The 26,846-nt window shown below is 40.3% G+C and overlaps 2 protein-coding genes across 6 annotated transcripts in view; one reads left to right on the top strand and one right to left on the bottom strand.

The window, feature by feature from the left end:
• Positions 1-10,914, top strand: part of rab3gap2 (RAB3 GTPase activating protein subunit 2 (non-catalytic)) — a 28,136-nt gene extending 17,222 nt beyond the window's left edge. For 2 of the 3 annotated variants that reach the window (XM_084742310.1, XM_084742309.1), the window contains exons 21-35: positions 1,197-1,294; positions 1,583-1,691; positions 2,111-2,271; positions 3,373-3,547; positions 3,709-3,888; positions 4,062-4,168; positions 4,412-4,478; positions 4,702-4,772; positions 4,854-4,889; positions 5,059-5,187; positions 7,190-7,405; positions 7,922-8,011; positions 8,457-8,681; positions 8,766-8,930; positions 10,097-10,914. In XM_084742310.1, the coding sequence (XP_084598436.1) occupies positions 1,197-1,294; positions 1,583-1,691; positions 2,111-2,271; positions 3,373-3,547; positions 3,709-3,888; positions 4,062-4,168; positions 4,412-4,478; positions 4,702-4,772; positions 4,854-4,889; positions 5,059-5,187; positions 7,190-7,405; positions 7,922-8,011; positions 8,457-8,681; positions 8,766-8,930; positions 10,097-10,249 (1,982 nt within the window). In that variant the 3' untranslated portion in view covers positions 10,250-10,914. The remainder of the gene's footprint in view (positions 1-1,196; positions 1,295-1,582; positions 1,692-2,110; positions 2,272-3,372; positions 3,548-3,708; positions 3,889-4,061; positions 4,169-4,411; positions 4,479-4,701; positions 4,773-4,853; positions 4,890-5,058; positions 5,188-7,189; positions 7,406-7,921; positions 8,012-8,456; positions 8,682-8,765; positions 8,931-10,096) is intronic. The other variant, XM_084742311.1, reaches the window with a different exon arrangement.
• Positions 10,915-12,771: 1,857 nt separating this feature from the next.
• iars2 (isoleucyl-tRNA synthetase 2, mitochondrial) overlaps positions 12,772-26,846 on the bottom strand; it is a 30,275-nt gene continuing 16,200 nt past the window's right edge. For 2 of the 3 annotated variants that reach the window (XM_084742022.1, XM_084742023.1), the window contains exons 8-24: positions 22,667-22,782; positions 22,357-22,526; positions 22,144-22,234; positions 21,899-22,050; positions 20,838-20,998; positions 20,519-20,621; positions 19,381-19,474; positions 17,753-17,833; positions 16,885-16,993; positions 16,475-16,577; positions 15,658-15,780; positions 15,442-15,573; positions 15,227-15,333; positions 14,652-14,797; positions 14,345-14,535; positions 14,057-14,201; positions 12,772-13,117 (exon numbers count right to left, since the gene is read on the bottom strand). In XM_084742022.1, coding sequence (XP_084598148.1) covers positions 12,972-13,117; positions 14,057-14,201; positions 14,345-14,535; positions 14,652-14,797; positions 15,227-15,333; positions 15,442-15,573; positions 15,658-15,780; positions 16,475-16,577; positions 16,885-16,993; positions 17,753-17,833; positions 19,381-19,474; positions 20,519-20,621; positions 20,838-20,998; positions 21,899-22,050; positions 22,144-22,234; positions 22,357-22,526; positions 22,667-22,782 — 2,170 coding nt within the window. In that variant the 3' untranslated portion in view covers positions 12,772-12,971. The remainder of the gene's footprint in view (positions 13,118-14,056; positions 14,202-14,344; positions 14,536-14,651; positions 14,798-15,226; positions 15,334-15,441; positions 15,574-15,657; positions 15,781-16,474; positions 16,578-16,884; positions 16,994-17,752; positions 17,834-19,380; positions 19,475-20,518; positions 20,622-20,837; positions 20,999-21,898; positions 22,051-22,143; positions 22,235-22,356; positions 22,527-22,666; positions 22,783-26,846) is intronic. The other variant, XM_084742024.1, reaches the window with a different exon arrangement.

Here is a 26,846-nt window from a genome sequence, read left to right as displayed (position 1 = left end):
GTGATTGTGAAGTGGGGGTGTCTGAGGGCACAAGGGGGGCTTTGAAAGATGCTAAAAATTATTTTAAAAATGAAAGTGAATTATTATTATTATATAATATAATTTAGACATCATGTAACATAGTCTTATTTGCTATAACCATTCTGATTGCCTGCTTGTGAAGTAGTAGTGAAAACATCATTCATGGCATCTGGATGGACTTTTCTGGTCTTCTGACTGCTCAGTGTTCTACACTACATGTCACATTCACATTCACACACTGACACACACATTCACACACTGACACACACATTCACACACTGACACACACATTCACACACTGACACACACATTCACACACTGACACACACATTCACACACTAATGGCAGACTGCTGACATGCAACCTGCTCCTCAGGTTTATACCTCACACTCGTTTATACACATTCACACACTGAAGGGTGTGTCTTTGGGAGCAATTTGGGGTAAAGTATCTTGCTCAAGAACTCGCCAAGGCGTTGACTCGAGGGAGCTGGGGATCGAACAAACAGTCTTCTGATTGGTGGACAGCTACTTGCTGCTAAAAGAACTTTTGGCCAAAAGTCACAAGTATGATACAGAGTGTATGGATTTACTGCGAGACCCTCTCAGATCAGTGTTAAAATCTTCACCATCAGTTGAAACAAAAGCACCAACAGAGGCAGAAAAAACTGCACACTTCTCGTTTTTTTAAGACAACTTGCAAAACGTATGGCAACATACTGTATGTATATGTATCACATGTAAGGATGAGCTGATACGATATGAACAATAAGCAGCAGTATTGCACAACTGAGTCATGTTTGTGGGAATGTATTTCCTCCTTCATAGTAGAATATGTGTTCACAGTTTGAGCATGATGTTTTGTAAGGAAAGTGGAGGAAGGAAGGAAAACGTATTGGCTTGATCAGTATCAGTATATTAGTTATTGATTACATGCCTTGATCTTACCCTGATAAAATCCACGACACAGTTAATAATGTAATGTGTAGCATTTTGTTAATATTATGGCACATCAGGTGAACTGATACCTGTTGTGGGGCAGAGGTAGTTTTTCAGGAGGAGATATGATGGAGGAGAAGAGAAACCTGGGGATCTCAATGACAGCAGACAGAGAGAGAGAGAGAGCACACCACACAAATCCAGACTGAATACTTTGTTCTTGTGTGTCCTTTGCAGGGAATTTCATGTTCTGGGGTTGTCTGTGTGGAAAAAGCCCGCTCCATAAAGTCTGTGACACACTGCAGCAGGCCGGCGTCAGTCCACAACAGCTGCTGGTAAGACGGAGGAAAAGACTGACTGATAAAATGGGATCAAATTAAGATGAGCACTGTTAATGGAGGTTAAAATTTGGCTAGTATATGAAAATGTCTCGATGGAAGAAGAAATGAAACGGCTAATAAACTCACAAATCAGTAAAAATCAATGTTCTTTATTATGGGCATAGTGTCATTTAAAGAGTGGAAATGGCAGCTAACAGAGAACATATTTTATGATTTTATTTTTAGTAGATTTCATAGTAGTTTTCTCTAATTTTTCATTTTTATGCTTCCTCTGTCTTTCAGTCTCTGTTGCTGAGTGTGTGGTTGCAAAGAGAGAAGGAGATGCTACAGAAACCAGAAGAAACAGTTAGAAATTTACACACACTTCTCATCGCCCTCAGCAACATGAAAGGTGTGTGTGTGTGTGTCCAGAGTGTCGGGCTGGGTATCAAACTTTGATACTTCTGTGGTACTGAATGCCAATCGAAATGTTTCAGTACGACGGAGTTGTTTGCCTTTTGTTTGTTTGTTTTTTACTGTAGTTATCTTAAGGGTGAGTAAAGTGCTTAGAGTAAGAATTCCTCCTTTTAAGTGAATAGCTGTACCATTATGTATTTTTTGTTTGCTTGTTTTGGTATTGGGATCCAAAAAAGTATAGTTAAAGAACCAGTATTGAAGTCAAGGTGTCAGTAGTGGTACCAGTATTAAAGACTTTTGAGGGATAACCAGCCCTACCAGTGTGTGCTTACTTTAGTGCATCTGTCAACCAATCAAACTGAATCAAAAAGAAGGATGAGTGGAGGGTCACCGCTTCTTCTTCCTCCTCTTCAGGTGCTGTTGATGAGTCTTGGGACACTCAATCTGTTTCCCCCTGGTGGCAGCAAGTTCGCAGCACATGCATCCAGTCCCACAACGCTGCCGCTGCTCTGCTGGCTGCCTTTGTTGCTCACCGTGCCGCTAAGGCGAGCATCACAAGCCGTGCTGACAGCAAGGTAAAGAAGCCTCGCGGACACTCGCGCGTATACAGAACATGCACAAGTGGACTCGTCAGAAAAATTTAATCATGGAGAATAAGTTTTGATTTTGACACAATTATTATTAAGTTATTATTGCAACATACGTCTATGCAAGTTCTGAATAAAGTTTTAATTTACTATACATTCATTTCCCAACGCAGAAGTAAATTCTACACCATAAGAAAAATTCCCTTAAAAACCTTCCCTTAGAGGCGCTGTGGTTGCTCAGTTGGTGGAGCATTTGTCCCATGTACAGAGGCTGTGTCCTATGCACTGTCCCAGGGTTGGACTCCAGCCTGTGGTACTTTGCTGCATGTCTTCCTCCCGGTCCCTTTCTTTCATAAAGCTGTCCTATCAAGGCTAAAAAGCCCAAAAAAGCAAGACAAGGAAAAAGAAACCTTCCTTCAAAGCAAACTCAAGTTTCTGCCATTAGTCCAGCTGCTGGATGGTGTCTGTCTCTCCCTCTTTTCAGTTCCAGTTCTTCATTTTTAATTTTATCTGCCTGTTTTAATAGAAGCTCTATTTACAGATATGAATACAGGTGTGCCTTGAGATTATGGTTTGCCCTTTGGTTTGCCTTGAGCACAGAAAGTTTGAAAACCACTGCAGTAAACAGGAAGCTACTTCTTATCACCTGGAGAAAGTTCCCAGACATGTTTTTTAAGTCTAACAATCTTTATTAAACTTTGTCTTATTTATTTGGGCCTTCTTGCAAATTGTTCAAATGTTATAAATTATGTTATTTCTTTCTTTGTTTCCATCTGTGCCAGCATGTTGGTTACTACTGTTAGAATGCTGGTTGAAAACATGGTCTGGTCTCAGCAAACTCACGTGATGCAGATACATGTTTATTTGCATTTAAAGCAGGGAAGTGAGATCTGATCACCTGAGACACATATGGAGACTCATCTTAATCCCAGGTCTGAACTGATGCACCAAGAGCTCTCCAGGCCCAAACAGGGCCATGCAGTACTTGTAGAAATCTCACTGTAAGGTTATTCAGTACTACACAGTACCAGGCATAATATCAGCCTCAGTCACTGACTCAGCCTGTCGTCTGTTTCTGGTGTGTGACAGTTGCAGTCAGAGTGGGAGGCGGTGTCCCTGGAGCTGGAGCAGTGGGTGGTGTGTGTTCGCCAGCTGGAGGACGTGTTGGTGCTGCAGACGCTGCTGTTGGTGCCTCCTTCTCAGGCAGCAGCAGGGGCAGCTGCAGCACAGTGCTCTATCAAAACCCTGCTGGAGGGAGGCACAGGTAGACTGTGAAGAAGAATATCTTAAGGAATATATTCTTTCACTTCCTTCTTTTTTCTTTTCTTTTGTTTTTCTTCTTACCTTCAGTATCCATATTCTGGTTGTGACTGCATGAGAGAGATTCTCATACATTCCTGTTTTTTTTCATGTCTGTCTGTGAAGGTGGCATCGCCGACAGCGTCTCCAAGTGGGTGTTCAGGCACAACTTGGCCCCTGAGCGACTGAAGGAAATTCTCCAAAAGAAAGAAGACAAAGAGGCAGATGACAAAGGGGAGCAGAAGGCAGGAGAAGAACGAAAGGAGCAGGAGGGGAAGAGCAAAGAGGACACAGAGAGGACAGCAGGTCAGAACTAATAAAAATATAATATATGTAGCTACAGGGATGATGTCTCGACAAGAACTGATCAAAATGTTGTCTTTGAGGTACATGAATTAAGATATTGTCATGTTAAAGAACCCTGAAAGAGCTTTAACTGTTAATCTTGTTTAACAGTTCTGTCCACTGTGTTTTTTCAGAGCTGCTGGTGGCAGTATGTCAGCGGTTCCCACACTCCCTTTCACCTGACCTGCTCTTCGCTCACTGCTGCTGGGAATATGTAGTGCAGTGGAACAAAGACCCTGAGGTGCACATTTACTATAGTTTTTAAAAACCTTTTCATGTTACTTCTGGATTCTGTTTTTGCTCATCTGTCATGTAACGTTGTCAGTTATGACCCCTCTCTGCTGGTTGATGTATTTTGTCACTACTTGCAACAACAAGCCAGTTTCACAAAAGGGGGACAGGCAGGTTTTCATAAATCCAAGGAACAAGGATGAAGAATCGCTTTACTTCTTTAATCTGGTTTCACACCTGTTTTAATTCCCAGGAGGGTCGATACTTATGTTGGGCTGTGGAACATTTGAAGCTGGTCTCCAGTCCACATATCCAACTAGGTGAGTGCCTCCGCGGCTTTTGATTTTATAAAAAAAAAGACTCATTTAAACCAAAGAATTACAGGGATCATTTTAGGGTGACCTTGTCATAAACAACAGACATTCAAAGCATCATTCACAAACCTTGACAGAAACTTTGAATGTGAAAAAATGGCGTTCTCTACACCCTTAATCAGTACCTTCTGAAAACAATAGTGACTTATTGGTTGAATTTTCCTCACAGGCATTTCTACAATGATGTGGAGTACGTTCGTTGTCAAGCGTTTGTCAGCAGCAGCCTACCTGATGGAGAAGGTGAGTCACACACAGATCTGAGCGAAGGCCATGCTCAGTCTGTGATGTCATATATAAGCTGTTTTTCACTTCTTTTGCTAGGTGGGAAAAGCACCCAAAGATCGCTTATGTCGACGGGTAAGTATGTTCCAGTACAAATTCTCAAACATCAACAAAGATTTAAATATGTGATGCCAGTTTTTGTATATTTCATTTATTTATTCTTAAGATTCTTTCACATGTGACGTATTAAAGTATTAATTAAAGTATTGAGCTGCGTATTTTAAGGATACGTGTCTCTTTGCAGGATGTCGGGATGGGAGACAAAGCTGTGACGTCTTTCCTGGGCTGCTGTGTCCAGCTGCTGCAGATCCTCATGGAGGTGACTGGAGTATTGGTTAAAAATCAGTGCCCTTTGTCTTTTATACATTACTATGTAAGTAAAAAGACTCCAGAGAAAAGCATGGAGAAACCGACAGCTACTATCACCAGCACCACTAATCACATCAACGCTTGATATTAATTTGATTTATTAGCTTTCTTAGTTTGCTTTCACCCCTGTAATCCAGTTCATTTGGTCTGAACCAGGGGAAAACTTTTTACAAATTAACCAAAAGAAATAAACAAGAAGTTGCACCAACTCATGAATTAGACAGTTTTGGTGATTGTCGTCTGACATCATCAGGAGAAGTTCATGCAGCACTTCTGTGTCCTCACAAAGAAATAACCAGCTCTAAGCATTATTTAAAAAATTAATGCATGTTATGAATAATAACCAACAGGCAACAGCGTATTAGTGGACAGAGCCACTGTCACATCATTAACTGGTTCAGCATTACGGTGGTTGCCATTTTGTTTTTGTTTTGTTTTTCCAATCAGAGCATGTGCGGTACTGACGAGCGTGTGGAGCTGGTGGGTGACGTACTGATCACAAGCGCTTGGTTTTGGCTTTGCACATTCAGCAGAAAATAATGCCCGCCCTCCTGGTTGTGATCTCGCTCTTGTATTACAACTGAACAGTCGCTAAAATATGTTTCTGAAAACCTTTGAGGTGAGAAATAGGCAATGCCAGATTTGATCCATATTTGATCAGCACTTCCTAGTTTTACAGTTTGATCTGAGTTTCAGGAGGCTGTTAGACACCAGGAGGAGGGAGGGAACCCCAGACCCGCAAAAGATCTCACATGAGTCATCATTTTAACACAAAACATGATCTTTCCCTCACAGTAACCAGGTGGTTTTGGTCCCTCAACCTACACAAATCTTAACTACAGTGGATACATTATAAAACACAATTATTTATTTATAAAAAATATGAAAATGCAAATATTGGTGATTTCTAAAGTAAAGACATTATGTATCTTACTTAACTAAAGAGTTCATTCTCAGTGTCTGTGCACAGAGTTTGGCTCAACCACAGTTCACTCATTTTGACATCATAAATCCTGCTGGTATGTTTTAAACTCCAGATGAATGTAAAAACAAAAACACAGTCTGGTTCTAGTCACATCTGTGATGTGCAGTAACATTGTTCAGTATTGTGATGACAATAAACAAAATCTCTCCTGAATCCAAAATAACTGCAAAGAGCTGAAGAGCTGTTCTCTTCCACCACAACGTCTTCATCAACCTCGTTTTGCTCGCTCTTCTCTCCTTCCTCAGCCATGGTTAGCAAACCTCGCTGTCGCCACCAGATTGACACTAATTAATCGTCGGTTAGCTGACGGCTAGCTGGGTCTCCATATGACTGTGTTAGAAAGCAGGTCCATGTATCCAGGACTCATCTGATAGGTCAGGTGTTTGCATGCAGAGTGTGAATGCATGGCGCGCATAAATAAAATAAATTTCTTTATTAATTGCATTTCAGGCAGTCTTTTTTTTATGTGTTTATTGCGCATTTTCATACGGCAATGACGATAAAAATAGAATTTATCAGTCAGCATTGGAGGGGGATTTTAAAGGGACAGTCATCCTAAAATTAAAAGCCCTCTTGCTTGTAGTGCTATTTATCCATCTAGACAGTTTTGGTAGTTTTCGTAGAGATGTCTGCCTTCCCTCAGCTTGTGGAGGATTATCTTGAATAAACTGGTCTTGTTTTCTGTAGAGAAACTTTGCTGTTAAGGTTTTCAAATGTATTTTGAAGCCTGAGTGCCATCTAGTTGGATTAAAATCGAGAGAGAGCAGACATCTCTATGGCTGATTTCTCTCTCTAAAACTGCAACTCACAGCCAAATAATCTAGATGGATGAATAGAACTACAGGCCAGAGGGAAAATATGTGTGACCTGTCCCTTTAAACTCTGTGCATGTGTTGTATTCTGCACTTGAACTTACTGTGAACTTAACTGTGAGTTATGATCTTAATGTGACTTCGCCCCATGTTCTTACAAGCACACAACCCTTCCTCCTCCTCATCTCCTCTGTTCCTTTTTCACGCAGGCGGACTCGGCGGTGGAGGAGGTTTCTGCCCCGGAGCTGTCTGTGGAGGAGGTGTGGTCTGGGGCAGAGGGCCCTGCATCTATAGCTGAACTCGCCCTGGATCAGAGAGGTGTCCACTACCCCCTGGTGCAACACCACTGCCTGTTAGCCTCCCTGCTACATGCTGCCATGACCTTCAGTCTGAAGGTCAAACCACTCAGCCTGTTTGACAGCAAGGTGAAGACAGAGACAGACTCAAACACACACAGATCCTCATGCTGACAGAATGAAATCCTGTCTACATCTACCAAACTGAAGTGTCCACAGATTATTATAGAAATGGTTATTTGGTCTTATCACATTGTCTGTCCACAGACCTGTAGGCTTTTTACACTGTACTGCACACAGCCCAGGGGTAGTATATTCTTGGAACCACTTTAGTCCCAGGCGTCAGCCTAAGGCTCCCAGGCTCTGCTCAGAAGCAGGGTTTACGTTGTTAGAATGTAAACTTAAACACTGAACCCAGGGCTGAGAAGTGCAGCGTGAATCATGTAGGTTAACACAACAACATGTGTGAAAAGTTATCCTAGAGACAACTCTTAGCCCAGGGCAAAAGACAGTGTGAAGAGCCAGATGGTGTGCCTGGTGTTTCATGCTGGTGGAAGTATTTTAAATGAATTCTCTTTTAGAGCTGTTGGTATTCTAAACACTAAACACTTTACCAACCAATGCTTTTGTCTGTGTTTGTTCCAGGGGAAGAATGCTTTCTTCAGAGATCTGACGACCATCCAGCTGATGCCCAGTGGAGACATGGACCCAAGTCTGGTCTCACTACGACAAGAGGTGAGGGGTGGTCTCCAAATTTTTACTAGAAACAGAAGTAGTCCTGGTCAATTCTGAAGTAGTTCTGGTAGATTCTACTGTAGAAAGAAAGTAGTTCTGACTGCTCATAACAAGGTCTACGGATGATCCTGAATAACAGGGTCATGATTTTTGGAAAGAGACACTGGTTATGATTTTTTTCAAATGTATTTCTTGGTGCTTTGAGCCATTTAGTGCCCTCTAGTCCCATGATATTCAAGAGAAGGCAGACATCTCTACGGCCAATGTCATCAAAACTTTGCAGCTCACACCCAAAACATCTGGATGGATAAATAGCACCACAGGCCAGAGACAAAATGTGTATTTTTGATTTTGGGGTGAACTGTCCCTTCAAATCTATATGTCAGTAGAAAATGAATCTGTTGAAACAAACAGTTTATTGTCTCAACACTCGTCTCTGTCTCAGTTCCTCCTGCGGGTGCTGACCGGCTGGGTGCAGGCTATAGATGATTCTTCCAGCTCAGCGTCTGACACCAGCTCCCCCGACCTACCTTGTGGTGGCCCCAAGGCCGACTGGTGGCCCTCGCTGTGTCTGGAGCTGGGCTCCCTGCTGCAGGTCAACCCCGACATCTTGAGACGGCACCTCGTCTGTGAGCTCTACAACCAGGGTCTGGACTTCCGGGCTGAAGAGGTAGGGAGGATTTTTTTTTTTTTTTGTGGCAGACAGAAGCTAAACGTGAGATGTTGTGCTCTGACTTTTCATCTTCTCACCCAGGTGATGTTAGAGGTGGAGGATAAGGACGTGCTGGGCTCCCAGCTGCTGGTGCTGACTGGCCAGAGGCTGAGTTACTCACTGCTCCACAGCCAGAGCCAGACGCAGGCCGCCATGGAGCTGCTGGCCCGTCTGCCCCCCACCCTCTGCACATGGCTCAAGGCTATGGTGAGACACCAAAACATATCTTGTACACCGACGACGTTTCAGTCACAGGTTCTTACAAGGTAGATACTCTGTTCATTAGTGCATTCGTATACCCAGCATTTTTCAATCTGTTCAACCCTCGTCTTCCAGTATTTACAGAGGCACCCAACAACATGACTGGCTGTATCTTTAATTAGACAAAGAAGATACAGGTTAGGGGACTGATATGATAGGAGGGAATAACCCACAGTTCACAGCATGGTGATGTTAGACAGGCCAAACTGTATTTTGTAGGAATGTACAAACAATTGCCACAAGATGGCAGCAGCTACATTTGAAGTTCCAAAGGAATTCAGTGCAAGTCACTGAATTTTTCACATTAAAGGTGGGGTGTGCTATTTTGGAGATATGTTGTTTATATTAGAGCTGCAACAATTAATCTATTAATTGGTTGTTAATTTAATCACCAGCTGGTGGGGCTGTGAGTAAAATGCAGCAGCCATAGGTTTGACTCCTGCCTATGGTCCTTTACTGTATATAATTCCTCCACTCTCTCTCCCCCTTTCCTGTCATGTCTTCAGTTGTCCTGTAAAAAATAGTAAAAGCATAAAAAGCCCTCTGATTTCAGCTTCTGAAATGTAAATATTTTCTGGTTTCTTTACTCCTTTATGACAGTAAACTGAGTACCTTGTGGGTAAAACAAGAAATTTGTCACCTTGGGCTTTAGGAAACAGTGAACAGGGAAACATTTTTCACAATTTTCTACCTTTATATAGGCAAAAAAAAAACTATTGATCTATTAATTGAGAAAATGATTGACCGATTGAAAATATTTTTGATTTACTGTCCCTTTCGCTCCCCCTCTCCTTCCACTAGTCCTGTGCACGGGGCACAAACATGACAAACATTAATAGAAATAACTGAAATCTATTTAATATGCGCCTCAAATGGGAAAATTAGGAGTGAAAATGAAGCAAATTAGAGAGAAAGGGAGACACATATTGGGTTCATTTAGAAGAGTGCGTCACTGTTAGTATTTCCCTCTTTGAGGAAAGGATGCAGGTTGGTCTTTACTAAAAAAAAAATGTATTTTATTCTGTCAAATAAATATTGACATCACCTAATTTGAAGCTACACAGTTTTGCAGTGAAAGTTTAGCTGTATACAATCTGTTTTGTTTGCTGCAGGACCCCAGCGAGCTGCGCTGCCCCCTGGTCCCCCTGCCACAGACCAGCAGGCTGGTCAGCCGTCTGATTGAAATCCTCCCGGAGAACCACGCCCAGTACAGCCTGGCCCTGCACCTCCTGGAGGCCGTGGACGTCCTCACCACCGAAGACTGACCCTGAGAGGGAGAGAGGTGGGTACAGATACCTGTGTGGGTATCTGTGTGGTCACAGTGGACAGATGGGGAGATGACATGGAGGGAAATAAAAGAGGAAAGTTCTGCTGGAGACAGAGTTGCTATATGACCACCCCCCAACCCACCGTTGGTATGGAAATTTTGTTTTTTGTTATTCAGCTCATGTTAATATCATCAGTTCGTCCTCACAACTTAATTGTAGGAGGTATATAGAGTGGATATGATAGGCTTTTAACTTTTTTAATCCGTCATATTTTGCAGCATGTAACATACAGTAAATTATATTGACTGCCTGTGTTGTTGAAAAGTTTTGTGGGGAAGATATGTCTGAGATGTTACTAAGGAATGGGGCATGTCTTTTCTTTGTCACTTCACCCTCATTTTCAGTCTGGTTAACAGTCAGATGTCAGTGTGTGGGTGTCCTAACTGTGTGCCATATCAGCGTTCTGTTCGACATTTCTCCTTCTTCTTCCCCTCTCATGCACAAGAGATGTATCATAAAGAAATATGGACCTTATTTTTTATTTATATACGCAGACAGTACTGTACTAGCTGTGCCTGTACACCTCCTATTCTGTAGTCCCACGTCCAGCTGCTCCCACTGGGATGATTCAATGCAGAATAAAGAGGTTTCTCAAAAGCTTAGATGTTGTTTCTGGTCACATAATGCAGTGCTTTTGGTTACACACATAACATGTTTGACTTTTTTTTCATGCACTTTTATAATTTTATGGTAAAGTTTACGAGGGACTTAACTTATACAAGAGGTCAACAGAGGGCGGTAGAAAGCACTTCAGTGAAGAAGACTTAAAATTTATACTGTATATTTCTTTAAATGAGCAGCGATAATGATGTGTGAGTAAAATGTATCATCTAGACTAAAATGTGCTGTTGAAAATGTCTAAAGTTACAGATGGGTCACGTGTTTCCGGCTTGGGGCACAATTCCTTCGTCCATTTACTCTCGCTGTAAGTTGCACAGTTCGATCCTCTCAACACAAGAGAAAGGAGCTTGATGGAGCACAGAACCTGTTTACACATCATCAGCCTCTGGGTGGATTCAGAGAGCGACTGGCTCGATCTACATCTGATAATTAATACAGCAGAGTGAGATGTGTTGATAGTTTGAGGAGTTTAGCGCGTCAGCTGCTAGAATGGAGACATACAATCCGTGAAGTCACCAGGAACAACGTGTTCTGAGAGGAGAACATTAGAAGAGAAGCTGAGAGTTAAAGAACCTGATCAGCTGACATCATAAACAACAACAATCAGAGGAAGATGATAAACTCTGTGGAGAACATAGTGACAGTGGAACTCACTCTGAGACCAGGTGATCTTCAGACAGGTGAGCTGTACTGGAGAAAATATTCACACTCTGTATTGCAGTAAAAACACTAATACCACACTGTGAAAATACTCCACTACAAGTAAAAGTCCTGCAGTCAAAACCCTACTTGAGTAAAAGTAGTAAACATTATCAGCTGTTCTCAGTATGAAAAGTAAAAGTACCCACTGTGCAGTAAAATATTCTCTGTAAGTAACTATAACTGTACCTGTACTTAGGTAAAGTACTTGAGTAAATGTACTTAGTTACATTCCCCCACTGCGGAGCTGAATTTGTGGTTTTGGTCTTTTACAAACTTTTAAATAGTTTCTGTTTTGTGAAGAAAAGTGTGTGACAAACCTTAAAGCAGGAACTTTATATAAACCTGTCAGACGTTTAACCACAGAGTCTCTGAGACGTTTAAATCTCTGAGAGAATTTATGTACAAAAAGTCAATTTTAAGCCACAAGATGGCAATTTTTTATTAATAAATTTACTTATTCTTAAATCTTGTTTTCTAATAGGTTTTAGTGTGTTTATAATTTTCTTTCATTGTCTGAAGTTTTGTGTTTGTATCAGATTTCTTTCATACTTATTGAGGTACTTTTTGCTGACTTTAGTCTTTCAGCATAACTTGTAAAATAAAATATAAAAAAATATGATTATTATAAAGGATTTGCACAAATTGAAGTACCGTAACTTACTTTAACAAAGCAAGTTCCATTAGGTTAGGTAGGCATGCAACAGGCTGTTCAGAGATAAAACTCCATTTATTTATAATTTAGAGACATTTTTTCATACACCTTCAGTTTTAAGGTAAAGTTTACAATGAACAGGATTTATTATACAAACGTAGGCAATTACAAGAACTTACCCTCTACTCTTGTCACACAGTGACTCATGGTAGCAAACTCCTTTTCAATGTATCTGCACATTCAAAAAAACGTACAGCCCTCTGAATGCCTTTCTTTCTAGACTGAAAATCAACTCAACATCTTCAATTCCAGCTATATGTACAGTAAATCATCTTATTCATGCTGTATCAGAGTGCTTGGTGGCACAAGATCAAATGTATAATGAGCACATTCATGCCACAGCCGCCTCGGACGCTTTGGTTTTAGAGTTCACACCTGCTGCTGTTCTGGGAGAGTGTAAGTGTAAAAGAACAGTGAAGTCTGAAAAACGGTTTGCTTATCTGCCATTACAGTGCAGCCCTGCGCCGAGCTGCAGGTTCCAGAGTGAAGCGACAGTTTGACATCTCTCAGCTGATGGAGACAGGGATTGTAAAACCAGGTCTGTATTCAGCCCTCAGAAGGAAGAGAATCAATACAGCCACGGTGATGTGTGCTGGTCGTCATGGAGACACGACATCTGGTCTGTCAGTGAGCCTGTGACACGACGGTCTGGCAGCGTGGGCAAAGGCAGTCTGCAGACTCTGCGGTGTAGCGGCGACACCGCGGGCACCGGGCACCAGAGGTGGGCACGACTGCTATACTGTAGGCACTGTCCTCACGGATAACACCACCTGACAGGACACGGACACACAGCCAACTGGAGGTCATCACTTATTCATGTTAATCCTCAATCGTACATCCACCTTTTCACTGCAGACATTTCAACATCCAAGCAGAGGAAACAACTCTGTCTGGTTCTCTTTGGGTTCCCTGAGAGGGAACAGAACCGATTCTCACTGGGTTTAGTCTGCTAATGTGAAAGAGTTTTTATAGTTAATACTGATATTTGATGAAATGGTGATAATGGAGTAATCTGATTACTGAAGTAGCTAAAAGTGATAGTCAGCATGTTGAAATATATAAAATACAATAAGAAGGAATAATATCTGAATATGAAAAATAAGGCTATAAATAAAGGACTTTTTAAATATGGTAAATGGTTAATAACAGACAAAAATCATTTTGGGTTTTATTATTTCTGTTCTATTATTATTGTCTTGTGAATTATTATGGAGTATTAAAACAGTAGAGTACAGCTCTGTATTTATCATAGAAATCAAAGCTTTCTCACAGCAACCATGTTGTTATGAAATAGTAGGGTAAACAAGGTCTCATTCCATTTAGTGTAGGAGGGTCTTTCTAGGGAGTCAACTTGCACAACAGCAGCAGTCTGACTCTGTTTAACCTGAATGGAATGGAACCTCACTATCATTCACTACTATTTCAGGTCAAAACAGCAGCTGTGAAAGGCGTCTCTTCTACTGATACATTAATATCATGAACGAGACGTTTCTGTTGCTCTTTATTACTTTTTTTTGTAGTGATCTGATCAGTTGGGCTGCTGTTAGGTTTTGATCTGATTCTCAGAAATTTGTCATGTAGCACAGGTTACCATAGTGATGCTGTGAGAAAGGTGTAGTATGACATCACACAGACTCCGCTGTTTCCCCAGTCCTGGTTAGTTAACATTTGCAGCATTGTATCACCAGCTTAGTGTCGATGTTCCTCACCTTCCAGGTTGATGAGGAAGCTGCCGTGGCTGAGCACGGCATCCGGGGGCAGGTCACGGGGCAGCTTACTGGTCAGGTTGACCCGCGCTACCATCATCAGCTCAGCCAGCTGCGAGGAGGTGGAGCTGGGCTCCTCCTGGAGAGACTGGGAATGAAACAGAGGAGGGTATGAGTCCCTTTAAAACTGGCTGACAACATTAAAAAAACGTACAATACAATTAATATTACATAAGTCTTTTGCCTTAATTTAAGCCATGAATAGTTCCTCGCCAACAATGTTTGATTTACCTCCATGAGTTCAAACAGCAAACCGGGTTCAATGGCAACGGTGAGGTCATACTGAGCTGCATTTCTGCCTGGAATGGAAGACAGGAAGGAGTCCCTGATGGCACATGCCCCTTCCACTGCCTCCTCTAATCCTGGTCGCCGCCACACTGAACTACTTTTGATCCAGCCGCTCTTGAATAATGTCTCCTCTTCTGCAGAAACAGTTAGAGTTTATACTTTTATTAACAAGTAAACACAAAATGTAAAAGCCATGCAGTCGTAAGGAATAACCTCAAAAGTGTGGCAACACAAACCAAAAGTCACATACTGTCATGTCCCGGTGCGTGCAGGTAGACCTCTTCAGCTAGATGTGGCAGGATGGGAGCTATAGATCTGGTCACTCCATCCAGAATTTCCTCTAAAACCGTCTGACAGGATCTTCTGCCCAGCGAGTCCTCTGGATCACAGTACAACCTGAGTGAAAACAGCAGAAGTAAAGGAGTGGATGCATCGTAGAATCAGCGTTGGAGGGTTATATAACACTGTCCCTCACATTTGATGTGGCAAACCCTCCATGCAAACAGGGTGAGAGTGGATTGCTGTGAAGTCTTGTGGGATCATGTGGACTCAGATTCACCAAAGTCACACAACAACAAAAAACGGACCAGTCGAGGCAGCAGCAGACCAGCAACTCCCATCTTAAATCTGGCTGCTTTGAGGACAGCGAGATTTCTTTATAGAAAACGGCAGTTTCCCATTAGAACAAGACGTCTGATAACAAGGTCGGTAACACACTGACTATGGATAAGTACCTCAAACACTTCCAAAAAAAAAAAAACTCTCCCTTTAAGGCAAAATAAAGCCACTGGCGGAGCACAGCTGAACAGAGAGTGGTAACTTCACCTGTCTTTGATGATGCTGAAGTAAAAGCTGGACAGGTCTCTGGTGATGAAGGCTTGGAGGACACGGATGACCCTGCCTGCATCAAACTCGCTGTAAGCGTCTGTCACCTGCAAATACAGAAACACACACGCTTCAGTTGGTTTTTTCTGCTGGTACCCACATTTCAGTCAGTGGTTCTGTTTTTAAGAAGACGAACAACACACACATCAACACACCTTGATGCTGTATTCACGGAGCAAATGTAACAAGTACTGATCGATGTAGTGCATCTCTTTGGGGTCCACAGCCTGCACACGGGGGTCAAAGCCCTGCAGGTTACCCAGCAGGAACTTCAGCGTGTTCCTCAGCTGGGAGAGGAAGCATGGATAGAGTGTGAAAATCATTTCTGAAAAGAAGCAGTCACCTGTAGCGTGTCCTTACTGCTCTGGTACCTTGTTGATGCTGTCTCTGGCTGAGTTGAGTGCAGTGGGTCCGATCTGAATCTCAGAGAAGACGTTTGACTCTGCAACCCACCAACGCAGCACATCTGCCCCATAGGCTGGCATACTGGGGTCCTGATGACATAAGTTTAGAAATAAGTTTTAGTGACCCTCTGTTGAAGAGCCAGGTACAAACTAGTTATTCTTTGTGGTATCCAGCATCGCAGATAGCATTTTATTTCATTTGTCAAAGTTTTGAAATATTAGCCATATGTATATATACATAAAGCCAAAAAGATCGATCTGGTTTTCTGTGCATGATCACATCACAAGAACAAATCAAAGCTTGCTGACAAGCCTCAGGCTGACAATGTACTGTGGACTTTTTAGATTTCAGATTCAGATTTTATCATGGTGGAAGTCGGCTTTGAGACGCTATGAAAAATAAATTTAAAAAAGGGTTTTTAAGTTCCAGTTTTATAAGTTTGAAATTACCAAAAAAAATATTTATGATTAACTTTTTAAAAAAGTAATCAGAACTAATAAAACATGGTATTTAACACATGAACACCAGAATGTATCTCTGGTCATTGGCACAGTCTTGTGTGTTGATCTGAGTTTTACTATAATTTACTATAATTTGTCTGTTACCTTTAATTTTTCTGTATGAGGTAATAATAAAACTTTAAACACGGATTATTAATAAAGTATTTTGGCAGGTACTTCCGTCTATTCTCAACAATGATCGGATTTTCACATTAAAATAAAACATGATATTCATCCCCCAACAATTTATCATCACGTTTCACCATCGTTCCCACGACCTCACCTTCCCTCCGTTAATGACAGCATCAGGATCCACAACGTTGCCCAGAGACTTTGACATCTTCTCTCCTTTCTCACTCACAGCAAAGCCGTGGACTACTAGAGACCTACACACACACACACACACACACACACACACACACACACACACACACACACCATCAACATTTAACATCAGCTTTTTTCACTTAGGTTAGTGTGGCTGAGAAAAATGTTGCTTCCTACACCTTTTCAAAGTCAAATTTAAGCACTTTTCAAGATTGATTTTCAAGATGTTCCTGTACCTTACAGGTAAATCACATATGATATACATATACCAAGAATGATCATGTCACTTCTTCATCATATTAAATCAGATGTTACTGTACAGATTAACAGACCTAGTGTATACCACAGGATGGATGGGACACTCACTTGTAAGGCGCCTTGTTCCTGACGGCTACGCTGGTGAGCAGCGACGACTGAAACCAGCCTCCAATCTGGTCCTTCCCTTCCACATATGCATCTGCCCTGGGGTCTGACTCTGGAGGAGGCAGGTTGAAGAGAAAACAGGTGAAATAAGTCACTCGTACACAAAAATGAGATGGACAAAATGGTTAGTGTGTCCCAGAGGACAGAAGTGTCTGGAAAAGACAAGGAAGACCAGCCAGTGTTAGATGTAAAAATCCAACAACCCATTGTTGAGCGTAGTCACTGTGTGCAGTGACTACGCTCAAGGTTTTATGCAGCAGGTGTCGTTGCCATGGCAACAACTGAGTAAATGCACATACAGCAGAGAGGTGCAGAGTTTCAGCCATTCCTGAGAAAAGAAGCAAACTGTCACAGTGTTCTCCCAGCCAGGCGCTGTGTGTGTGTGTGTGTGTGTGTGTGTGTGTGTGTGTGTGTGTGTGTGTGTGTGTGTGTGTGTGTGTGTACTGCATGCAAAAGGCAGAGAGAAAAAGATTCATGCGGTCTCGAATAGTTCCTCTTAATCTCCTACTTCCACATTTGGTATTCTTAAATACTCCTCAAATACTTTTGGTTCTCATTTGCTCAGTTGGACCAGAATGTCTGTTTTCAGTGATCAGGCACTGAAGAAATACTGTCATAACCATCTTTTGTATTGCAGAACATGTCCCAACTCATTACTCTGATATATCCAAGAGCATCTGAGAACAAAAAGAAGATGTAGGAGCAGACTGAGACTCAAGGGAAGTAAAAGCCTGAGAAATAAAGACAGACAAAGACATATTAGAAGACAAAGGCTGCTGTGTTGACCACAGCAGGTGGACGATGGAATAACCTGTGACCAGAGGTTTACGAAGCGGAGCAGGGAGCCAGCTGAGACGTGACTCAGGCTCCTCAGCGTCTCCCTCTATGTCCTCTGGAAATGACAGTGAACAGGTCCACTTTAACGGTTCGTCTGGTCTTGTGTTCTTACTCACAAGAAAACAACTGACATCTCCATTAAAATCATTTTCAGACAACAAAACTGAAGGTGCAATTTATCCACAGGCAGGAGATAAACGTCTGTACAATCCATCCAATAGTTAGTGAGACATTTCACCAAATAGATCAAAATGTCAACCTCATCAGGGCACTAGAAGAAAAGTGGAACGCCAGTCAGCTGGAACACGTCTCTACAAAATTTCATGTACAAAATTCTAGATTGCTAATAGCTGTTGGACTTTTGTCCTCCCAGTTCCCTCGTCTCAAAGTCAGTGTTAGTTTTCCCAGTGAAAAGGGTTCGGGCATTAACACGATTTTAAGAGATTTTTAAATTTTGTTCTACAACATAAAATATGAATCCGTACTTGTGAATTTTAAAGCTTTTACATGCCTTTAGGGAACATTACAAAGTGGGCTAATCCCTGTTTTTACCATAGAGCTTTCTGACTCTGCTCCAAAGCAGGGTTATCCCCTGAAGATCGACTAAACCCAGGGATAAAAAGTGCCAGTGCAAAACGGGGCTATAAGAAAGGAGCAGTGTTTCCATCAGTTGGTTTATCAATGGACATGTAACCTGAGGCTGGAAGTGCAGTGTGAGTCATATGGTCCTGTGCTTAGCTTTAACCCTGGCTGTGTGAAAGGGTTAACCCAAAAGATAACCCAAAGCTGACTGACAGCCGAGGGATGAGAATAAGCAGTGTGAAAAGCTGATTAAGAAGGTGGTTGCTAACAAGCGATTAATGAAACTACAGGGGGACGTTAAACATCACCACAACAAACAGATCACTTATTTCTACATGTAGAATTTGACAAAACAGGCAAACAAGTGAACGTTTTACAAGCTGCTTCAGTGTTTATAAGGCTACCAGACTAATGTGTTAATTTAAAAAATAAAGACAAGAGTCATAAAAAAATATTGCTCTTCTTCAGTGAAATGATTTCACACTGGCACTTTTGGATCAGATTAGCTCGAGGTAGTTACCTTCACTCATTTTAATGTCTACAGCTGAGTTGCAGACACCAAGGGCGGCGATCCTGCTGAGACTGCACTGTCTTCTAATCCTTGTGCTTACAATACACTTTGCAAAGCAAATGAATTGGACAGTGTAAGACGAGGGTAAGGAGCTTCTCTTCAATAAAACTAATGAACGGAGACTTGATTAAAAGATATTCTGAAAGCTGGCAGTGACTGAAGGGAGCTGGAGAATGAACTGATGAACAAACCTGATGAACATTAGTGAAGAGAAAGAAGTGTAGAGGAGCAACATTATGACATCATGAATAATATTAATACATAGTCTGATATCATTTACAGCTGTGGACAATCGGCTTCTTTACTGAGCAGGATCTACCATCGTTCATAAAAAGAAGTAAAACTTTAGTGTTTTAGTGTTTAGAGTTCATCACAATTTCACATCAAAATGAATTCATTTTATTTGTATGATCTGTATAAGAGGACAGAATGAAGGACATTTCAGATACCGTCTAGTACTGCAGCCCAGGATGATCCACTGTCAAACCAGATGTCCAGGACATCGTCTCCTCGGACGTAGTCGCTCACTGGACCTGCTTTACTCTGAGACAGACACACACAGGGACACAGCTGTGAACAGACTAATGCTGATACTGATAATCTGTCTTCATGTTCACCTTCTCACAGAGATGAAATGGTATGAAAATCTCCTACCATTGTCTAATATATCTGAATCTTTATTCTTTTTATTTGTACGTATTTACATTAACATTATGTTTTGTCTTATTTCATTCCTTTTATTTATTTATATTGACTAAACAACATCATGTACTGTCATCTTCATTCTCCTCCCTCTAATTTAATTTATTCTGACATGTTTTTATTGTTTTCCTTTTCTTATCTCTTTTACTGTTGTTTTATTTTTACTTTTGCTTGTGTTTTGGTTTTACTTCAGTTTTATCTGAATTCTGGCTCCTTCTCTTATTTTGTCTCCTGGATATCCTGCTTTTTTGCTTTGTCTGTCAAAGCACTTTGTAAACTTTTTAAAAATACTATAGAAATAAAGTTATCAATATCATTATTAATATTATTAATAATAAAAAAATCATGATTGCGGTAAACAAAATTATCATGGTTATCAGTATTATTACAATATTATTAAATTGTTCAAAAAGTACTGATGCTCACTCAAATCATTTCACCAGTTTTATATTGAAAACCAAAAATTAGCAGCAAAACTTTTTTGTTGGCATAAACATTAAAATAATAACAGAAGTGTCTCATTTTTCATTCTGGGCTACTGTATAAACATGGCCGCCTCCGTGGAGGATCTGCAATGTGACGCTGTAACAAAAACACAATAATTCCTATTATCAGGTAATTATGCACTAATGAAAAGATATTTATGGATATTTTATTCATTTTTACCATAATCTGCATATAAATGCAATAAAATCTGACATACTGGATGTTGGTGTAAAGTAACTGAAAATACCAACCTTCACTATTTTACATTTGATGCAGTTTGAAGTAAGTAATGTCTCTGATACAGGTTTAATTATTAGAATATTCATCATGATAACCCTTCACCATCATGCAGCGGATCAGTGAGGCTGTTTAAACCCACAGCTCTGTCACATGACTCACCTTCTTCAGCACGTCTGCTGGCAGTAAAGTCTCAACAGGAAGCTCCCACCAACAGTCACTGCCCTTTTCTTTGAACAGATTGGCTACATGGGACACTGTGTGTCTGCAGAGGACAGAGACATGGACAATGTTTAATATATGACATATCTGTGTGTGTGTGTGTGTGTGAGCATGAAAGAGACTTGGTATTTGTTTGCAATATCTCCAAAAGTGTGACTGTGCATGTAGTATTTGTGTGTATCGAAGCATGTGTCCGAGCCTGTTTGTCTGCGTGTGTGTGTGTGTGTGTGTGTGTGTGTGTGTGTGTGTGTCAGCTTACTTGTTGATGAGAGCCTCTCCGGTCTCTCTGTGGTAGAAGACCGGGATCGGGACGCCCCAGCTTCTCTGTCTGGAGATGCACCAGTACGTCCGTCTGTCCAGCATGGCCAGCAGGCTGCCTCGAGCCGACTCCGGCAGAACACGCACCTTCTGAAGCGCCTCCTGCACAGAGACACACACACCAACAGCACTTCTTCAACTGGAAATGGGAAGTAAAACATAAACCACATTCCTTCGTGGGAATGCATCACTTCATGTGCAGCAGGTACTGATGACATTTTCAAAGCAAACAGAGGGACACAAAAAAATAGTTTGACCATAGTAATTCTAATAATTAACTAATAATGTCATAATGAGGCAGTGAGTAAGAAACAAGTTTCTGAGAAAAAGTATAACAAAATCTATTAGCACTTTTGTTAAAAAATGAAAATGAGATGAAAAAAAAAAAAGAAAACTACCCAGGAAGTCAACTAGAATGAACTTGAACTTATTTTCACATTTAAACTCAAGAAAAACAAGATCCTTTGTAAACCGTGTGGAGCGACAATCACAGGGGGAAAAAAGACTAACTTGACGTGATATTTACAGACGAGTCATCCCAACATTCAAACAAAGGTCATATTAACCCATTCAACTGTTTTTTCTAACATGATTTTATCAGGTAACACAAGCTTATGTGTTTTTGCTAAACTTGAAATACAAGCTAAAAGAAACCACTGCTGTCTTGTCACGTGAACGTTACTGAGGAGTGAGTTCCTAATCTAAAGACTGACTGACACCCTAAAGATAATAAGTGTGACGTTTCAGTGTCCTCAAACTGGAACAAATATGTAATGAAACAAAAGAAAAATGCACTTTGAAGAAATTAAGTTTACTATGTATAGTTTGGAGATTCTAGAGAAACTTGAATGCATTACAGTTTAACTAAAGCTGTTAGATTTCAGGCCACTAAAATGATCTTTAGTCAACTAAAACAATTCAGATGACTAAAACTAAATGACATTTTATTCAAAAGACTGAATCAAACTTTGCTGTCAAAATGACCCTGTCCTCCAGCTTCACCTTGGCCTTGTCTTTAAGTGACGCCGTGTTGATAAACCACTGCTTGCTGGGCCTGATGACGACAGGCTGCTTGGTCCTCCAGTCATACGGGTAACTGTGGACACACTGCTCCTCCTTCACCAGAGACCCACAATCCTTCAGCATGGAGATCACTGACACACACACGAAGACAAAAACAGGAAAAATAACACAAATCCACACGGGCAAAGAGAGTATGGTTCTACTTTCACATGCTGTTGCTGTACCTTTGTCCGTCCCTTCTGTCATCACAGACAGATTCTGCAGCTCAGGACCAGCCAAATCAGTGAACCTGCCGTCCTCATCCACCATACACTCCTTTGGTAGAAGAAAACACACACACACACACACACAGTTACATACAGATGTCTAACCATGTCATGTCAACCTTGTTTTTCTTTATAAATACCAGACTCATGAATAATAATCAAAAAACACACCACAGACAGTTTAAACTGCGAAGCCACACTGTAATCCTCCATGCCGTGAGCTGGTGCTGTGTGGACCAATCCTGTTCCTTTTGCCATGGTCACGTGATTGGCCGGCAATAGCGGCACTTCCTTGTCAGGAATCGTGGGATGTTTGCAAATCCCACCCTCAAGCTGGGAGCCTAGGAAGAGAAGGACAGGGGACACGATCACGGCTGTGTTTGTAACTGACAAGATACACCCTGCTCTGTGTGTGTGTGTGTGTGTGTGTGTGTGTGTGTGTGTGTGTGTGTGTGTGTGTGTGTGTGTGTGTCAGCGTTACCTGTGAAGGTGCCGACACTCTCCAGCTGTGTGTCAAGCAGTGCCTCCACGCTGGCTGTGCGCTCAGTGGCCATTAAGAGCAGCTGAGAGTTGTCTGCCCTCTTTACTACAGAATACCTGCAGACACACATCAAGACGTGATGAAGCCTCCAAAACACACTGCCTGGCCGAAAAAAACTCACCACCTGGATTTAACTAAGCAAATCAGTAAAAGAGCCTTTCACTGGATAAAAACTGCAGTGATTAATATGTTTGATCTGGTTATTTAAGTTATTGAACTCTAACTGATGCAGTGAGCAGCTTCTCATTTCTGAAACAACCATGTCAGAAGACAGATCCTGTGATCGAGAAAAAGATGTTCCTCTGTTACTACTACTGCTACTGAGACTGAGTTCAGATCTGTCCAACACGTTATTAAAACCTGGAAGGATCGTGGTGAACCATCATCTTCAAGGAAGAAATGTGGTCGGAAAAAAATCTTGAACGATTGTGATCAGAGATCAATTAAATGTTCGGTGAAATCAGATCATAAAAAATCTACAGTAGAACTCACAGCTGTGTTTAACAGTGAAAGTGGGAACATTTCCACACAGTGTGAAGAGAACTCGAGGGACTGGGACTAAACAGCTGGGGAGCCTTAAGAAAACCAGAAAACCAAAACTGATCAGTGAAGATAATCAGAAAAAAGGCTTCAGTTTGTTACGGAGCATAAAGATTGGACTGTGGATTGATGGAAAAAGGTCATGTGGTCTGATGAGTCCAGATTTACCCTGTTCCACAGTGATGGGAGCATCAGGGTAAGAAGACACGCAGATGAAGTGATGCTCTGTAGCACCCAATAATGTAATAATTTACTGAAAATGTAATAACGCCTGAAAATGTGCTCAAATTTGCACTTAATCGAAAATGTAATAAAACCCAATAATGTAATAACTTGACCAATAATGTAATAAAATATTCTGACTGATATTTTAATAACATTTTTACCGATAATGTAATACCTTATTACATTATTGGAGATTTATTACATTTTCAGGGGGGTCTTTTTTAAAAGAAAATGATAATGTAAAACTTGACAGATAATGTAATATAGAGGTCTATATTTTGTGTTTTGAGAATCTAAGACTGTTAAATACACTGACTTTGAAACAAGAGAATAACTATTGCTTCCCTAAACATACTTCCCTCTCCACAGTTTTCCAACAAATCACTATCTCGTGAAAACAACCACAAACCAACAAAACAAATTTAAGTAACACTTCATTTGACGAGGGTATGCATAGGTATTCATAACACCAACACATTATTTAAAATTTGACATAAATATATCCTCTCATAAATGGTTATTATATCACTTTGAATGACGGGGCATACACACATACATACATACATACATACATACATACATACATAGGTATGCTCTCTCCACTATGTATGTATGTATGTATGTATGTATGTATGTATGTATGTATGTATGTATGTACAGTATGTATGTATGTATGTATGCTCTCTCCACTATGTATGTATGTATGTATACTCTCTCCACTATGTATGTATGTATGTATGTATGTATGTATGTATGCTCTCTCCACTATGTATGTATGTATGTATGTATGTATGTATGTATGTATGCTCTCTCCACTATGTATGTATGTATGTATGCTCTCTCCACGATGTATGTATGTATGTATGTATGTATGCTCTCTCCACTATGTATGTATGTATGTATGTATGTATGTATGTATGTATGCTCTCTCCACTATGTATGTATGTATGTATGTATGTATGTATGTATGTATGTATGTATACTCTCTCCACTATGTGTGTGTGTATGTATGTATGTATGTATGTATGTATGTATGTATGTATGTATGCTCTCTCCACTATGTATGTATGTATGTATGTATGCTCTCTCCACTATGTATGTATGTATGTATGTATGCTCTCTCCACTATGTATGTATGTATGTATGTATGTATGTATGTATGTATGTATGCTCTCTCCACTATGTATGTATGTATGTATGTATGTATGTATGTATGTATGCTCTCTCCACTATGTATGTATGTATGTATGTATGCTCTCTCCACTATGTATTTATGTATGTATGTATGTATGTATGCTTTCTCCACTATGTATGTATGTATGTATGTATGTATGTATGTATGTATGTATGTATGTATACTCTCTCCACTATGTGTGTGTGTATGTATGTATGTATGTATGTATGTATGTATGCTCTCTCCACTATGTATGTATGTATGTATGTATGCTCTCTCCACTATGTATGTATGTATGTATGTATGCTCTCTCCACTATGTATGTATGTATGTATGTATGTATGTATGTATGCTTTCTCCACTATGTATGTATGTATGTATGTATGTATGTATGCTCTCTCCACTATGTATGTATGGATTTATGTATGTATGCTCTCTCCACTATGTATGTATGTATGTATGTATGCTTTCTCCACTATGTATGTATGTATGTATGTATGTATGTATGTATGTATGTATGCTCTCTCCACTATGTATGTATGTATGTATGTATGTATGTATGCTCTCTCCACTATGTATGTATGTATGTATGTATATATGTATGCTCTCTCCACTATGTATGTATGTATGTATGTATGTATGCTCTCTCCACTATGTATATATGTATGTATGTATGTATGTATGTATGTATGTATGTATGTATGCTCTCTCCACTATGTATGTATGTATGTATGTATGTATGCTCTCTCCACTATGTATGTATGTATGTATGTATGTATGCTCTCTCCACTATGTATGTATGTATGCTCTCTCCACTATGTATGTATGTATGTATGTATGCTCGCTCCACTATGTATGTATGTATGTATGGTCTCTCCACTATGTGTGTGTGTATGTATGTATGTATGTATGCTCTCTCCACTATGTATGTATGTATGTATGTATGTATGTATGTATGCTCTCTCCACTTTGTATGTATGTATATGTATGCTCTCTCCACTATGTATGTATGTATGTATGTATTCTCGCTCCACTATGTATGTATGTATGTATGTATGTATGCTCTCTCCACTATGTATGTATGTATGTATGCTCTCTCCACTATGTATGTATGTATGTATGCTCTCTCCACTATGTATGTATGTATGTATGTATGTATGCTCTCTCCACTATGTATGTACGTATGTATGTATGTATGTATGTATGTATACTCTCTCCACTATGTGTGTGTGTATGTATGTATGTATGTATGTATGTATGTATGTATGCTCTCTCCACTATGTATGTATGTATGTATGTATGTATTTATGTATGTATGTATGTATGTATGCTCTCTCCACTATGTATGTATGTATGTATGTATGTATGCTCTCTCCACTATGTATGTATGTATGTATGTATGTATGTATGTATGTATGTTCTCTCCACTATGTATGTATGTATGTATGTATGTATGTATGTATGCTCTCTCCACTATGTATGTATGTATGCTCTCTCCACTATGTATGTATGTATGTATGTATGCTCTCTCCACTATGTATGTATGTATGTATGTATGTATGTATGTATGTATGTATGTATTTATGTATGTATGTATGTATGCTCTCTCCACTATGTATGTATGTATGTATGTATGTATGCTCTCTCCACTATGTATGTATGTATGTATGTATGTATGTATGTATGTATGTATGTATGCTCTCTCCACTATGTATGTATGTATGTATGTATGTATGTATGCTCTCTCCACTATGTATGTATGTATGCTCTCTCCACTATGTATGTATGTATGTATGTATGCTCTCTCCACTATGTATGTATGTATGTATGTATGTATGTATGTATGCTCTCTCCACTATGTATGTATGTATGTATGGTCTCTCCACTATGTGTGTGTGTATGTATGTATGTTTGTATGTATGTATGTATGTATGCTCTCTCCACTATGTATGTATGTATGTATGTATGTATGTATGTATGTATGTATGCTCTCTCCACTATGTATGTATGTATGTATGTATGCTCTCTCCACTATGTATGTATGTATGTATGTATGCTCTCTCCACTATGTATGTATGTATGTATGTATGTATGTATGTATACTCTCTCCACTATGTGTGTGTGTATGTATGTATGTATGTATGTATGTATGTATGTATGTATGCTCTCTCCACTATGTAT

The sequence above is a fragment of the Lutjanus erythropterus genome, chromosome 18, assembly GCF_056507025.1.
Source record: "Lutjanus erythropterus isolate fLutEry1 chromosome 18, fLutEry1.hap2, whole genome shotgun sequence".
NCBI lineage: Eukaryota > Metazoa > Chordata > Actinopteri > Lutjaniformes > Lutjanidae > Lutjanus > Lutjanus erythropterus.
The sequence above is the reverse complement of the archived record's forward strand: the minus strand, read 5'-3'. Positions and strand labels throughout refer to the sequence as shown.